Raw genomic sequence first — 16,541 nt, 5'->3', positions numbered from 1 at the left:
AGCAGGAGGGAACCAGTCATTTGTCCCGCTTGTGGCATGACAGAATTACAGGGTAATTGAGGCCAGAAGGGACCTCGGGAGGTCGCTGAGCACAACCTCCTGCTCAAAGCTGAATTTGTCTGTAGTGCTGAGGCACCACCTGAGTTGTGACACTGGCACTGGAGAGAAGAACCCACCACAGTGTACCCAAGTTGTGACACATGTTTTGGACTGGGGGCTGTGCTCTACCATCACATCAGCATTATGACTTTTGCCATAAGAATCTCGTTTTTGCAGATACCTTTCTTCAAACATCCACTTTAATTTTCTCCTAAGAGTATTCTGATTTCTGCTCATTCTGAAGATGATCTGTTGACAGTTTGGTGCAAGTTTTCTCTGTTCGAAATTTCCTCAGGTGATCCTTAGACTTCTCAGTTTATTCCTCCTACTCTCTGTTAATTCCCTGAATGTGCATAATCAAAAGTTTTCTTTTCATTACCAGCAAAAAGAATGGGTTAAAGTAGAGAGAGATTTCTGAATGCAGTTGTATTTTTCATTTTATGCACACCCTCCCTCATCCTTCTGCCAAAAGCTCACCATAATGTGTGTATCCAGAGTGGTTAAAGGAAAAGCAAATATTGATTGTCTCGAGCTAAAGTGAAGCAGTGAGACAGATGGAGCCACATCATCATATTTAAGCATAAAGGTCAGGGAGTGAACTGCAGAGTGGTTAAATTCAACAGGGCTTCAGTGCTCAAAAAACAGGGATTGCTGCTGCTGACAGATTTCTTAGAAACCTGTTTATCTGCCACCAGTATGAATATATATCCAAACAGAAACATCTATCATTGTTAGAATGATAGCCCCAAATACATTTATTTCTTGTTTGGTTAGACTTTTTCTCATTTTTACTCTTGTTCCTCACAGGCTTTGGACTCAGGCTAAACATCATTTGATTTGTATGGTTGGCTTCATTAGCTTTTAATGCAATTTCAGTGGCTCAGTTACTAAATCAAATCCACTGTGTTGTGGTTGCATGTGCTTCACAGGCCTCTGGAATATGGCAGATGACTTGGAGCCCCCTTTCTACTTTAGTTTATGCATTTTGGACCAACAAATCCTTTTGATTTCTACCTTCTTTGTGAAGTTAGTGCTGTTGTATCTGCACAAGACTGTTTGAATTTAGCAGTACAGAAGCAAAGATGAAAACATTCTGCCTGGAGCAAAACCAGTGTAAAATATTCCTTCTTGGCTGTCCTTCTTGTCAGGACATCTTCATATTGCTTTGCTGAGGCAGTTCTGATGTGTGTCTCTATCAGAGCTCATATTTTATGACATGTGTGTTTCCTTTTCCCTCCTCTTTTCCTCAGAGGACTATAAAAACTTATACCTTGGGTTTCTTTTCCTGGAGCCTGGGGAGGTTCCTTAACACATGCTGTGGTGGTTTCTTTTCGCAAAGGTCACCTAGAAGAGGAATCCCTCCACTGAGTATTTACTGCCTTGTCATCTGGACAAGTATTTGCTGGATTAAACCCTCGGTATTTTGGCTTCTCCCTTCCCTGACATGTTTGCTGCCTCAACAGCAGTAAGATGCATTAATAGGGGTATAGACTGAACGTGCAACAGCCCAGAAAAGTGGCCAAAGTGAATGCTTATGTTAAATTACATTAAATAGTGGAGTATTTTCCATCCCTTTGCACAGAAGTCTCTTGGGATGTGGGGTGAGAGCCTCACTGGCTCCAGTGACACAGCTTAGGCCATCCCAGCTCCAGGGGCCACTCATCCACATGTTGGTGTAGAAAACACAACTGACTCACTGGGGGGGAACTCGAAACACTTTAAAAAAAAGAAAAAAAGTCCAAGTTTCTTAGTGTCTCCTCCTGCAGCAGGATGCTCTGGCAGTAGCTGGGTGAGGAGCTGGAAGCCTGGGATCTCTCTTCCCCTCTCCTCCTCACAGGCAACTGATGGATGAAACCAAACTTCCAGCTATTCCTCGGTTGCCTCCACTTCCCCAGTGGGAAGGATTGGGATGAGGAGGCCCAGTCAACACGGGGTGCCCACTGGGTGCCATTCCAAGGGAGGAAGGGACATGCTGTGGGTGATGCCCTCAAGGAAAACCCGTCTATCCCCAGTGCGTGCTCAGGGACCAGAATACAGCAGAGGTGTCTCAGGTGTGGGGTGGTGGGACAGGTGAGGTTCTGGCACGCTGGAAAGGACCCCCAGGCTGAGAGGACACAGAGCTGGAGCAGGCAGGGTCCCCCAAGGGCTGTATCCTGGCCATGGAGCAGCAGCTGAGCCCATCTTGGGTTGAGGCCGCCTGGAGAGCCCAGCACATCTGTCAGCTCATTGTCTGGGCCCAGCACAGAACAAAGGGGAAAACAACAGAAAAAATGCAAAATGCATTTAAAAATACTCTTTCATTTCCCTTTTCGCCAGAAGCAGAAGTGCTTAAATAACAGAGGACAAAAGCAGCTCTTGCAGAACTTCCAAGAATTGGGAAAAATAAAAAGTCCTGTGAGAAGGACTGTTTTCAGGAGACTTCCACCCTTATCCTGCCCAGCCTGGGCAGGCAGCCTGGGGAACCCCCAAAGAAACATGCCTGGAGCTGCCTCCCCCCTAAAGCAAACACAGCCTCAGGCTGCAGTATTCCCAGTCACGTCAGGGCCTTTGGAGACGTGTCCCCTGGTCATTCTAAAATCAAACTTTCAGGAAGGTATGAGGCAATTTTTATTTTCCTTCCCCCCCCATCAGTATTTTTCTTCTGCAAATTGCTTGCCTAAAAGGCTCAACGGAATATAAAAATCAAAGGGGTAAAGATTAAAATCTAAAAAAAATAAAGTGAGAAGGAAAGCATTGCTAAAAAATGTTTCTGGGGACACAGTAGATTTAAGGAATATTTGTAACCAGATGAAGCACCCATTCATGCACCTTTATGTATGAATGTCCTGTTACTAGTGACGTACTCTTACAGCACAGGGGTTACTTTGGTGGGGTTCAATACAAGGGGATCAAATTTTATTTTCCTCTGTAAATACAGTTTTGTGGAGCTCAGAATGGAGAAGAGCTGCATGGATGTGATTAAGAGCAGAAAGAGTTCCAGTGGTTCAGAGGCAGAGGCTGTCACACATGCAATGAAGTGCTTTTACCCTGAGCACAGTGAATAGTTGGTGCTTTTTAGGACTGTCGCTGGCATTCCGTGGGAAACCATGTGGTCTTGGCTTAAAATGGCAGAAAGTGACCATTAACAAGTTATCTGACCTTCTGATGCCCTCCATCAGTCAGGATGGCTGAACTCAAGTCTGGTAAGAAACAGATGTTGCACCTGTGCTAAATATTTCATTCCTCAGTTTGGCTAATTTCTACATAAACATTTAATTTTAATATGTACCCAGGCTTTTTCCTGGCAAGAGAAGTGTTCGATGATGTGTTTAAATTAAATGCTGTTGCTTTTGGTTAGGACTGGGAAGGTGCTTGGAATTAAGTCCATTTTGAGAGCTTTGCTAAGTTGATGCCCTTAATTTGTGTCCTTTTTTTTTTTTAAGTCAAGGTCTATGATTAAAAAAAAAAAATTACAGTGAGGTTAACACTGTGATATTCTTCTAGATGGGCAGCAGATCTGGGAAATGGAGGCAACAGTGGACAAAGATAAGAGCCAGCCTGTAAGTATGCAAAGCACTAGATGTCCTCTCCTCGAGCTTCTCAGAGAGCAAGTTGTATTCAAGGGGTAGTTTTGAAAGAGCGTCTCAAAAGCAGAAAGAGCAGCAGTCTTGCTGCTGGGATGAACAAATGTCAAATGCTCCAGCAGTAGATGTGTTGCAAAAAGAAGCGATTCATTTAGCGGCAACCCACAGCAAATTGAATAACTGCTGGATTTTGTGTTCTTGCAGAAGACTCTATTGTACCAGCCCAACCCTCTGCAGGATGCTGGCTGTCCTGGCTTCCTTTGCCTGCGTGGAAGCCTTGGGTGCTGTGCTCTTTGCAGGACAGGATTTGTCCTACAGTGTCTCGAATGAACACTGATCTTTCAAGGGAATGAGCCTCTTTGTTCACTTTGCTTAATGGGACCTTCCTGTAGTCAGTCAGTGCATTTAGGAGCTGCACTGACACTGCCAAGGGCCATGCCTGCCCTGGCGGAAGGGAAAGGGAGACTTGCTCCTAATTTCCGTGGAAGTGGGATCCGGATATGTATAAGTGAAAAGCCTATAGAATGATTAAGTTCATTCTGACAAAAAGAGGGAATTCTGTGGTGCACACTTGTTTATCAAGCCTGATGTGATTAACAGTGCTGCTGCTTTTATCACCATTTCATGTGTTTTATTTGTAGCTGAGGTTTCTCTTTCCAAGTTCAGGACAACATCAAGTGCAAGAGAGGATTCAGTACATAGAAACCAGCTTACCAGTACCAAAAATCTTTATCTTGCACCATCTGCCCTTTTTTCCTTTCTTATTCTCATACCCTTTATAGTGATGATGGGAAAGATTTCCCTTCCTTTGTGCCTGGACGTGTAGCAAGGGGAGATGCACACAGACATCTCCAGTCAGCCTCAGTTAGTAATTCTTTGTTGTCACCCTCTGTTGTTTCAGAGCATGCTTTTTGTAGAAATACCTGAGTACCGTAACAAGCACATCCGCACGGCCGTGAAGGTGAACTTCTATGTTATCAATGGGAAAAGAAAAAGAAGCCAACCCCAGCATTTTACCTACCAGCCAGGTAATTCTCAAGTCAGTTGTTGCCTAGCTCTCATGAGCAAGATTTGGTTTTCTGCTATGTTGTTTTATTGCTGTTATCTGCGGATCTAAATGTCACTGATTTAATTCAGCTAAGTGCTCAACAACCGTTTGAAGGATGTGTGTGATTTATGATCAGGAATTGCCATGAATTTGAGGTGACGGTTATCTTGGCAATGGGTTGATATTGCCCCATTCACTTGAGGGAAGTTTGCCAAAGCCTCAGTGGGAACAGACTCGGTCTGTGGCATGGTGTGACCCCTATGAAAAGCATGAGTGTTGCCTTCCCAGCTGACATGTCCAGCAGTAAGATAACATCAGATCTGGGAAACAAGGCCTTGGTATGGAGGAAGGCAAGCAATATATATTCTTCAGAACAAGGCTGGTGGAGAAAAATATGAATGCTTTTCTGATGATCTTCCTCTTGGGAATTGGTCAGCCATGTCACAGTAAATGCAATAGGATTGCTAATGAGATTCCCAGAATTTCTCAGCTCTGGCTGAGAGACAAATATTGTGAGAAAATCAGAGTATTGTGTTTGTGGAAACCAGAATGCATAAAATAACAGTACCAGATTTTATGCAAGCTTCAAATGATGTCTTAATTTAACTTTTCTCTAAGGAGAGGCAAACATTCATTCTGATTCTTATTTTGGTCTCCTCCAGCCTGAAAATCTCTGGTCCTCTCCCTGAATTTATGAACCAATCACCAGTGTGAAGGTTTTGTGTAGTCGCTAAACTGTTCTGCTTTGGAATAGTGTTGAGAAATACATTTCTATCTCAATACAATCCTTAAAATAGACTACTTAGGGGAAGGAATCCTTACACTTCCGAAAAACAATCCTTTGGCATGACCGTTACATGGTTTCCATTGTATGGTGTTTCTGTAGTGAGTTTTGGGGAAGATTTGACAAAAAAATCATTAGAAATGCAAGAATTTACCTGTAGAGGACCATCATTTATCCTACCGAGATTCACACAACTCTCACTAAATCCTGATCTTTTAGATGATGATGTCAGAAAGATCTTCAGTTCTTAGCACTGAGGAAACCACATGCAGCAAAGGAGCTAAAACAAAAGCTCTAAAATAGTTCAACTCTGCCTTTGATGTCTAGCTAAAAGTTTGACAGAAAAATGAGGAGTTGCATATGTCACAGGATTTCTATTAATTCAGTCTTCCTTTGAGATGGAAGGACTACATGAAAAACCTATATATGGCTTCTTATTTTGCATGTGTACCAGAATGGCCCTTAAGTGAATGAAAATATGAGCTGAAGTATTGAATTTTCCAATTTTAGAAATTTGTGGTTAATTAGTACTTTAAAGATTTTCAAGAACCTCTTAGTACAGAGTGTTTTCAAGAGAGACTCTGCCATGATTGCATATACGTGATGCATTAAACTTGGTGCCTGCGAGATACGAGTTCACACATGCAAATCTTGTAAATGGCTTTAATCTCTAATTACTTCAAGGAAAAACCTCTCTGTTTCTCACCAGCTCGTTACGAATAATGTCCTTTGCATGCTTTATTCTAGTACCATCAATCAAAACAGAGCCCATTGATGACTATGATCCAGCCATAATCTGCAATACAGTACACAGTGGTCTGGGAACAGTAACACAGCCTTACTATTCACAGCACACAATGGTCACCGAGTCCCCTTCCTGCCTTGTGCCCACTATGGCCCCTTGCCAGCAGTTGCGCTCAGGCCTTTCCTCTCCTGATTCTCGATACCACCAGCAGAACCCGGCCGCTGTGATCTACCAAAGGAGCAAGAGCCTGAGCCCCAGCCAGCTGGGCTACCAGCAGTCCAACCTGATGGCTGCACCAGTTGCCATTTCAGATGCCCACAGGTCGGTGCTGGTGCACGCAGGTTCCCCAGGCCAAACTCCGGCGGTGCTCCACCACTCTCCAGGCAACCAGCAGTCTTCTCCTGTGATTCACTATTCTCCAACCAACCAGCAGCTGAGGTGTGGAAGTCACCAAGAGTTTCAGCACATCATGTGCTGTGAAAATTTTACATCCAATGTCGCAAGATCCAGCCAGCCCCAGGTCAGTCAAGCACAAAGGTTAAGCCCGAGCTCGTACCCGACGGTGATTCAGCAGCAGGCAGCCTCGGGCCAGCGAGCAGCAAAAAATGGACCACCAGGGAGTGACCAGAAAGAGGTGCTACCAGCGGGAGTCACCATCAAACAGGAACAGAACCTGGACCAAGCCTACCTGGATGATGGTAAGTGCCTTACTTCTCTCTCATGAGTTGGTTTGCTGGAGGGAGGGGGCAAGTTTAGAGCTTCTGAATCCCACCTGTTCCTCAGCGTGGCCTGCTTTTGTTGGGTGTGGATATTTGCTGTTTACTCGTGGCATATTTGAATCCTGTATTTACATCCTATTATATTGGGTCTTTCATTAACTGCATTTTTGGTAGATGGTGATGCACTTTGGCAGCCAAGCAAAGAAATAAATGATCTGCAGAATCCCTCTGCTTCGTGCCATGGGCTGAGCTGTCAGGTTTAACTGTTGCCATTTTGTTTCCATTTGCCAAAAGTTGGTTTGGAAAATGGTGACTCTGAAATGAAATGCACTTTTAAATTATTTTTTTATAATTATTCATATCAGGGCAAAGTCCACTTTGTAAAATGCCCTTGTACATTTTGTACCAAAAAAAAAAGCCCATTGAGCAGTCTAGCAAGGCCTGTAATGAATGGGATAGTGCTGCAGGCAAAACTATTGCAGATGTTCTAGATGAACAGTGGGACATTGATAAGCAAAACAATGCTGTTTCTTTGTTGTGAGCCAGCTGATTTAGCCCTTAGGAATGAATATAAGTTGGAGTAAAGCTTTCTTTGAACATACCCTGCTTATTGTTAGGTAGGCAGCTATTGGTGATCTGGTTGATTGGCTCTTTAATTAAAGCATGTTCCTTGCAGAAGGAAATCAATGCAAAATTAATAGTGAGGCTGGACACATAAACCCAACATGGATTTTAGTGGGAGCAGAGTGAGGTTGCTGGATATATTGCTGCAAATACTGGATGTTCTTATGTAGGAAGTACATACCTGATGGTCACAGATAGCAACTGCTGCTGCCCTCCCAGACTGGGCAATCAGATCAGGCATGGCTTGATCTTGTAGATGTGCACCATGATGTGCTGTAAGCACACATAAGTTTGGGATTTTTACTGTGGTTACCCACCTGGAGTTGTGAAATTGTGCCCATGAAGGTTTTACTTTCTGCAGTTTAGGTACTGAGTGTGCTCTGTGGCTCTGTCATGTACAGTCTTCATTGCTGGGCAGAGTAGAGTTTGGATGGTTTTCTCTGGTTTTCTCTTTGTCTGGGTTTAAAATGTGCTTGGTATAGCTTTGGTGCCACCACAGAAAAATCTGCAGTGTTTTTACTGGTCCCCTTATCTGAAGAGTGTTGAATTGGGTTTTAAGAGTGAATTTCATTTAGGAGATCCACCTCCTATTCAGGGAATTGAGCATGTAACAAAGCAAGATGGAATTTTTAACAGGAAAACTGAACACTGTTTTTAAAGGCACTTTTAATATGAGAAGTTGAGAGACTTTTCCACATTTCTAGAAATACTTGGTACAAACCTTGTAAAATAAATAAAAATTACAGAATTCTGAAGTGAAAGCTAGCAAACTTCAGAGTCAAGCCAAAGTCTTTTCCCCCTAAAAGAACTCCCCAAATGGACTGCAAAATTAATTTCACTGGGTTATGAATTGAGCCAGTGACATCTGACTACAGCACAACTCACAAGGGATGTACTCAACCTCTGTGCTAAGAGGAGACATTAGGCAGAACAGCAGCAAGTTAGTAGTGAAATTCCAGGCTTCTGCTTGGCTGACTGGAACATCTTGAATTGATTTCAGGAGATCAGTTTATCAATTATGCCACCCAAGTCAGGCCAGGGGAGATTGGTCTCATGGTGTCTCTTTAATGACCTCAGTGAGTTCACATCAGCTGGAAGTGTGACTTGGAGAATTGGGATTTACTTTAGGACTTTGCAAAGCATTTCATTCTGAAATGTTCAGGACTTCAATTGAAAAGCCACTTTGTTTGCTGCTGAGGAAAAGTGACTCAGAATATAACAAAAGCCATGTTTTTCCTGACTAGAAAGTTTGGGTTTGTGCTTTACAGTATTAAAAGAAAGCAAACCCAAAGGATTATGGAGGCTTTACCCTCAAATCCCTTTTATCCAGACAGCTCTTCTGAGATAAAGTGAGCTGTTAGCTCTTGCTGGGGTTTTCACGGATGGATACTGAGATGAAGGTTACCCAGCCAGGCTTGGCATGAGCAGCTGTGCTGCTGCTGCTGCACAGGCTCTTGGGCAATCACTGTCTTGGTGTCTCTCGCTTCCCTTCACTCCTCTTCCCTTCCCCCATCTTCCCCCTCCCTCTTCTTTATTCTTCTTTCTCCGTATTTCTGCTGAGAGTCCAGCTTTCATCCCTTTGCTGTTGTGACCTCCTCTCATCAACTCTTGTCCACTGTCTTCATGGTTAACACACAGCTTCGGTGTTCTGGGCTTTGTTTCTATTCTGAGCTTTGCCACAAACTTTTTAAGTGCTGTGGGACTTGCCCCACTCTGCCAGTTCCTCATTCCTGAAGCTGGTGCCTCTCAGCGTGGGCATGCTGTGCCAACCTCTGAGCTCTCCTGGAAGTGACCATGACACACATGACACAACATGACACAATTACTGTTTCTCTTTACCTCTTTCAACTTCCTCCTGCCACTGCTGGCAGGACCTGTCATTATTTTCTTCTCTTCATTTGTCCTTCTTCCTGAGACCGTGGTTTGGTTGTGCTCAGAGCTTTCACTGCTCCATGGGGCACGTAATACTGGGCACTCAGCACACTTGACCTGTCTACATCCTGCCTTGAAAAGATAAGAACTGTTTCCACCTCTGCAGAACCTGTAGGCTCTCGAGGTTGAATAGCACCAGCAGCACAGCTGTGGTCCTCAAGGCAGGTGATAGCAAGTATTTACCTGTCTTCTCAGGTGGGTTTTGCCATGTGCAAGGACCTCTGTGCAGAGCTGCTCAGCTGGTACCATCCATACTGGCTGCCTTAATGACAGTGACATCAGTACTCATTTCTGATGGTACTGTGGGTGTAGAGACCTGCCACGTGCTTTCTTGGAAGGAGACACTCTCCCCTCTTCTCCTCCTGCTGCTGGTGCTGCCTCAGAGCAAGAAGTGTCTAACCCAGCCCATGCAGCCCTCTTGCAACTTCCCGCCTTTCCCCTCCCAGACAGAATTACAAAACGAATTCTTACTGGAAGGAAGGTTCCAGCCATCAAGTCACAGAGGCTGGATTTGAATATGCACCCATTAGGGACTGATGCAAGTTCAACATTGCCACACATACATATATATATATATATGTATGTCCTCCATATACTTCCACATTTCTCTGTAAAAAGTAAATATATATTTATTTGTAACTTTTTGATGTCAAATAGTGTAAAGAATCTCCAGAGGAAGGGAATATTCATGAAAAATCGTCAGGGAAACCTTTGTTACACACCTCTGCCTCAGAGGTTGACTTTGGGAGTGAAGATAGGCCGTGTTTAGGAGACCCTTCAGGATGTGTTAGGTGTCCAGGTTAGTGCTGACAAGCAGTGATTAGCTTCAAATGCAAGTGAAAGCCATAGGATGAGAGAGTGATCAGCACATTTCAGCCAAGGCCTCATCTTAATATTATTCATAACCAAAACCACCCACAATGGTAAAAGTTACCCAAACAACCACAGAAATATGTTGACAAATAGAGCTTAGTTCTCCCATGACCTTCAGAGCAATGAGATGAACTATTTAAAGCACAAACCCAGCTAAAAATGTAGTTATTTGCACTGGTCATGCCCTGGACTGCCCATGTTCATGCTGCAGAGACAGAGGATTCCTCTGTAGCCCTGGGGAAGCTGCTCAGCTGCCATGTGCCAGTTCCCCATCTGCAACACAGAGATAGAAGGCTCAATTCCACATACAGATAATGGACATGCAGCATGTCTCGAGTGTTATCAACTTGCCTACCTTAGATTTAGTTCTTTTTGGTTCAGCTGTCCTGCTTTTTACTTTACAAAGAAAAATGATTGTCATTATTCAAACAGTAACTGTCTAACCACATCTGACACTCAGAACTGTCTGCTTGATACAGCAGCTCTAAATTATTTTTGGTGCAGCAGTAATCCTTCCTGGGGAGGAGAAAAGCAAGGCAGATGCTTGTGGTGGTTTATCAGGCTGATGATCAGCCGAGATGTTTTAATAGTGAGCTCAGGTATTTCACAGAAAATTTTAGACACATCAGATATTTCTTTAGAAAATGGATCCACAGTGGGGGTTGGACTAGATGATCTCCGGAGGTCCCTTTCAACCCTCAGTACTCTGTGATTTTGGGCCCCTGTGTGCGATTTGATGCTTCTAAATCACCCAGCGCTTTCAGTCACCTTCACTGCCAGCAGTGGGTTAATTTGTACAGTTTTGCTCCCCACACAGGAACCATTGCCCTGACCATGGGTCTCATCCAAGACCACTCAGAGTGTGTTAGATCCCTACATTTTGTTTTTGTGTTCTTTCATTCAACAACAAGAAAATCCCTGTAAAAGTCTGTCCCCAAGGTGTCATGAAATTCAAATCCCTTCTGTCCTTCATGTTCAGCAAGAAGCTTTCTTTTCTGACCAACTCTTTTCTCCTTAGGCCAGTAGCTGTTAGGGACAAGGCTGGGCAGGCTGAACCTTCAGGAAATCCCCGGTCTCCTGGGGATCCACAGAGCAAAGCCACTGTGTCAGCCCTGAGTGTCAGTTGGGTACTGAGCTCATTTTGCCAGCTTTGGTCCCTGCCAGTCCTTGGGACTCTGTCTCAGGTGCTGGCACGTTTTGAGCATCCTACTCACCCTACCCAGTCCCTGCAGATGGAGGAGGTGGCACAAGGCCAGCTCTGTCAGCTTGGTGGCAGCTGGGGATCCCCCTGTGCCAGGGAACCTCCGCTACACCAGGAAGGCAGTTTGGGGCCCTCCATGCACCAGAGCAGTGGAGCTGCACAAGCCTGGCTGTGGAGAAACTGCTTTTTTGTCTAAATGCTATTGATTCCATCCCCAGAAAGCACAGAAGATGGTGGCTTTAGGAGCATGTTTTAGTTCGGTTTGTAGTTGTTTTCATCATGTGTCCACGTGCAAAGCAACACAGGGCAGAGGGGGAAATGTTCCTGTTTCCTGGCATTTTAGACAGGAGTGAATTGCAAACGGGCTGGGGCTCAGTTTGAGCAACAATTTGCATCCAAAAAAAGCCATGCTCTGTTTTTAATTAGAACTACTTTTCATAGAAGGTGTGGTCACTTCTGCTCAGGCAGAGTTTGACTAAGAGTGAAGCCTGTATGTTCTCCAAAACATTCTGCTCAAACACTCGAGCAAATCTATGTATTCATCAGACTCATTCTTGAAGCTCTGACTCACATTATTACGGATTTTCTGTTCTCTTCTGGGACCTTACAGCACTTCTTGGGTACACTGCAGGCTTTATTTTTGGTTCACTGCTGTTGCAGGTCTGTGTGGTGTTACAATTTGCATGCCTCAGTCATATGTCAGTCTTGCTTTTCTAGAAGCAATATAAAAAGAGAACAGAAAGGTGGTTCTGCTCCCAAAAACCTGTAGTTTGTTGGCAGGAAGTAGAAAGATCAGTATACCAGGAGGAAAGTCTGGGTTGAGTCTGAGTTTGGTCTTTCAGCAAAGTATTTAACTTCCCTGTACCTTAGTTTACCATTATTAAAAAGTACCTTATTATCCTTCCCTCTAACACAGTTAGGCATTTAATTCATTCACATTGCTAAAACCCACATGGATTCTCAGAAAAACACGTAAACTTGCATACCTGAATAAGAACTAAGAATTGTATTGTTATGGCTGACTCCATCTGATCTTCTTCACCTCTAGAAACAATTTGCTAATAAAAAGTTCGAACAAATCCAGCCCCGTTTCAAGACTGCCCTTTCCCCAGCAGCCTTTCTGAGCCGCTGTCCCTCTGCCTGAAAACAAAGCGAGAAAAAGAAAAACCCATACATCCAAAATCAGCAGCGGAGGAAGGAAGAAAATGAATCAAGTGATTAAAACCATAGTTCCACTGGCACCTCTTTGTTCTCGAGCTCAGGAATCTTTAATTGGTGCAGTAAGTGCCCACAGGCAAGTTGTGTTACAAAGCGTTTCCTGTTCAAAGGAACATGCAGACTCCATTAGGAGACCACGGGCACGGCTGCCAAGGGCTCACACTGGATGGGTACGTGGACACTGCCTCCATGGGCACAGTCCCACCAGGAGCTGATGCACCGGGACAAGAAACCCCAATTCCAGCGATTTTGGGTGGAAGGCATGTGCCCGTTTGCAGGCTGGACCAGCGCACTGTTATCAGCAGAAAGCGCTCAGTTTTCGGAAGGCATCAAGCGATTTTCAGTGATAGTTTTGAAATACTGGCAAAGAGTTACTTGAAAAAAAAAAAAAGAGAACTTGTTCGTGCAGTTGGGAATTGAAAGCTTCTAAACCACAATAAAGTCCTTTCCCAGACTTGCTGTCCATTTACTCCAAGCTCATGGCATTCCTTAGACAGTCTGAATCACAGGCAGCAGACAGCTCTTATAAAGAAGACCATAGACACCCATCTGTTGGAAGACATCTGCCAAAATAGACCATGCATTTACTTTTATTCCTTCAATCCACTTTCAATTTAAAGGGATAATAACAATAACATTTTTCAGTCCAGTGACACTATTCATCCAGTGCAGCGAAATGAATTAAAATTATTCCCCTGCAGAAAGAGGCAGACGAGCTTTTCCCCAGCTCTCACAGATGGATGAAGTGGGATCAGAGCTTTTAAGGGACTTGCCCAGCTGATGCAAAAAGTCATTGGTAAAACTGTGGCTTGCCTGGGGGATCCCAGACTTCCAGGGCCCCCAGCTGCATCCCTAGCACAGATGTGGGGGTACCAAAGGCACGTGATGCTGTTGTCCAGGTCTGCAGGAGCTGGGGCAGCACTGGCTGTGCTGTAGGTGGTTAAACATGTTACACTCAAGGGAGGGTTCGGCAGAGCTACTCTTTCCTTTTTCTGTCCTTCCACAGACTCACTCCCTTCACGCTGCATGTGTCAAAGAATGGCATGTGCTTTCTAGAAGTGAACAGTTGGTTGCTGGCAGGCAATGCACTGTCACAGAGGCAAGGTGTGTCTGTTAGAAACACTCATTTTTGGGGGCAAAGCCTGAGACAGAGCAAAGCTGTCACAGGAGCAAGTACAGGAGGTAAGGAACATGAATCACTGGTCTTTCTACCAGCCAGGAGTGACACTGAGTGCTTTACATGGAAATTCTTTTAGTTCAGTCAAAATCATAACTGTTTTGACAACAGGTTTTAAAAAAGGGGACTTTGGAGATGAGAAATGTGTAGCTAGAAAATGGCTTATAACAAAACTATGCAAAGCAGAAAAGGGGGTTAACTCTTTGTAGTGCTGAATTCTCCATTTTGTGTTGAAGCAGAGAAGTGCTCTCTGGAAACCTTGAACAAAACTTGTTTTACACCTTGGCAGATCACCACAGAACTGTGGTGGTTAAGGTGGTTGGGTTTTGGGGTTTTTTTATTTTATTTTATTTTGCTAACACAGCTATTATGGTAAAATCCCTTGTAGAGACACAGCTCTGCTGGTGTAAAAACACTGGAATCAGCACAGCTTAGGCCAAGTCAGGGAACCACCTCTTCCACTGGAGGCTGTTCTGTTGTGCTGGGATCACTGTGTCTGCACTAGAAGGAGGGTTTGTACCAGCCCTGCCAGTGCTGCTAAGCTGGCTAAACTTCTAGGGGCAGCTAATATAATAAATACAAATATAAGGTGTAATATAAGGGATTTCCACAGGGACACTAATTGCACTGCTTGCTTTGTGTGTTGACCACCTCAAAATGAATCCTGGTGTTAGTAGCTCCCAGCAAAGGTGATGCAATGAGCTGGATTCACTTATTAGGAAGATGCTTATCCCTGACAGCTATATAAGGAACCTGCAGCTAGGTGTGTATTTGTCCTCACAAACAGAGAGGGGGATAAAATCCTCTTATCTCCCCTTTAGAAGGAGCATCATGTAATTGAATAAGTATAATCAGTGAACTGGCTTTCATCCACGTGGCAGCTCCAAGCTTTTGCTAATTCTTTGCAATTTTGTTGTTAATTCTTGCAATATTTATAGCAGTTTAAAAGTCCCTGTGCAGGTGATTGCAACAAAATACAAGAGTTATTTTTTTCTTAACGATTTTTTCAAGTTTGATCCAAGAAAACCCAAAACAATAAAAATAAAAACCTTGATGTTTTAGTCTTTTGAAATCCAGGCAGACAAAAATGATGCAACTTTAGGGGTGGGGATTTGATTGCATGATTTTTAAACCAGTCTCATGATTATTGGAAGCCTGACTCAGGAACCCTGAACGCCTGGGTTTGTCATTGCTGCTCTTCACAGTTTCATTTGTTACAGATTGCGTTAATATTCAGAAAGTGCAAAGGTGGGGAAAGGGATCTTTTCACCCCTTAAAGCTCAGTATAATACTTGGGAGGATTCAGCTCCTCCTGCAATGGCTCAGGAAAAGGCAGCTCGAGCCATTTTTGAGATGCACTTCTGAAATCTTGTGAGCAGCTGCAAAGAGCTTTGCTGCTTTGAAAAGTTTGGAAAACATCTGCGCATTTCTTTAACTATTGTGAAATAAAATGCCTGGCAAGAATAACCATCTTAAAGATCTACAATCTTTTTATGGTGCAAACTGAAAGCCAGTTATAAAGCCTTCTACTGTAGAAAAATACCTGGATTCTCAGCATTATTCACACAAGCAGAACTTTTCCAGGTCAGGTCACATCCTGCATGGATAGTTGGTAGGGGACTTTTTGTCTCTTTTCTCTCACAAGAATGCAGACCTAAAGGTGATTAATTTAAAACCCATTTTTCTTCCACCCGTTTTTCATACTTTTTTATAAATAATACTATCACTTAAAAATCTGTGGCCATTTTTAATTTAAAAAATGAGGATGAATCATCTGAATTTTCCATCAAGTTAGTTTTCTTATGAGAACTCTTAAGTAGTGAGAGCTACTTTTCTTCCCAGCAGAAGCTGGTAGGGCCTTATGCTGCCTTGTCATTTTATAGTGCTGTTTATTTACCAGTTCCAAGAGACTTCTGTGCTCTAATTTGGAGGCAGTATGTGTTTAGAGGATTTTAAAAGCAGACTGGACAAATGTACAAGAAGACAATCCTGCACTGGCTATGAGAGGTACTGGATGACCTAATAGGTCGTTCCAGCTTCCCTGAGTTGAAAAACAAGCAGCATGTACGTAGTTGAGCCAGCAGGAGAGTCAGGGATTGGGGGAAGAAGAACAAATACTTGAAGACCATAAAACTCCCCTCCCAGCATATTAACTCCTAATTTGAATTTTCAATCCCATCCTGGCTTTCACACTCTTTTGTATTGTGTGATATAACTTTTTCTGTGTTCACCAAGAAGAAAGCAGAGGAAGATAAAAGCCAACCTAAAATGTGTAAACAATGCAGTTTTGTCTGAATCATTGCTCCAACTCTTCATGCTTCAGTTTTGCAAGCACAGAAATCTGGGCGTACATCCAGCTGGGAATTTCACAGATGACTCCTCACTCTAAAAGGGGTCTGCACAAAAACCCCAAATCCAAGTGCTCCCAACTTTGCACACATTCACATTCTCCAGTGTAGGTGCTCATCTACTAGAAGTACTGCGGTCTGTTTGGAATTAAAACTCTGATCTCCATATTTGCATGACTAATGGTCTGCAAACAAAAACTTGGTCTTGAG

The 16,541-nt window shown here is 43.6% G+C and overlaps 1 protein-coding gene across 2 annotated transcripts in view; it reads left to right on the top strand.

The window, feature by feature from the left end:
• NFATC2 (nuclear factor of activated T cells 2) overlaps positions 1 to 16,541 on the top strand; it is an 85,084-nt gene that overhangs the window by 50,341 nt on the left and 18,202 nt on the right. For both annotated transcript variants that reach the window (XM_027646185.1, XM_027646187.1), the window contains exons 7-9: positions 3,583 to 3,638; positions 4,564 to 4,690; positions 6,242 to 6,937. In XM_027646185.1, the coding sequence (XP_027501986.1) occupies positions 3,583 to 3,638; positions 4,564 to 4,690; positions 6,242 to 6,937 (879 nt within the window). The remainder of the gene's footprint in view (positions 1 to 3,582; positions 3,639 to 4,563; positions 4,691 to 6,241; positions 6,938 to 16,541) is intronic.

This window comes from Corapipo altera, unplaced genomic scaffold (assembly GCF_003945725.1).
Source record: "Corapipo altera isolate COAL_440 unplaced genomic scaffold, ASM394572v1 64, whole genome shotgun sequence".
NCBI lineage: Eukaryota > Metazoa > Chordata > Aves > Passeriformes > Pipridae > Corapipo > Corapipo altera.
This window is presented reverse-complemented; position numbering and strand designations above follow the sequence as displayed.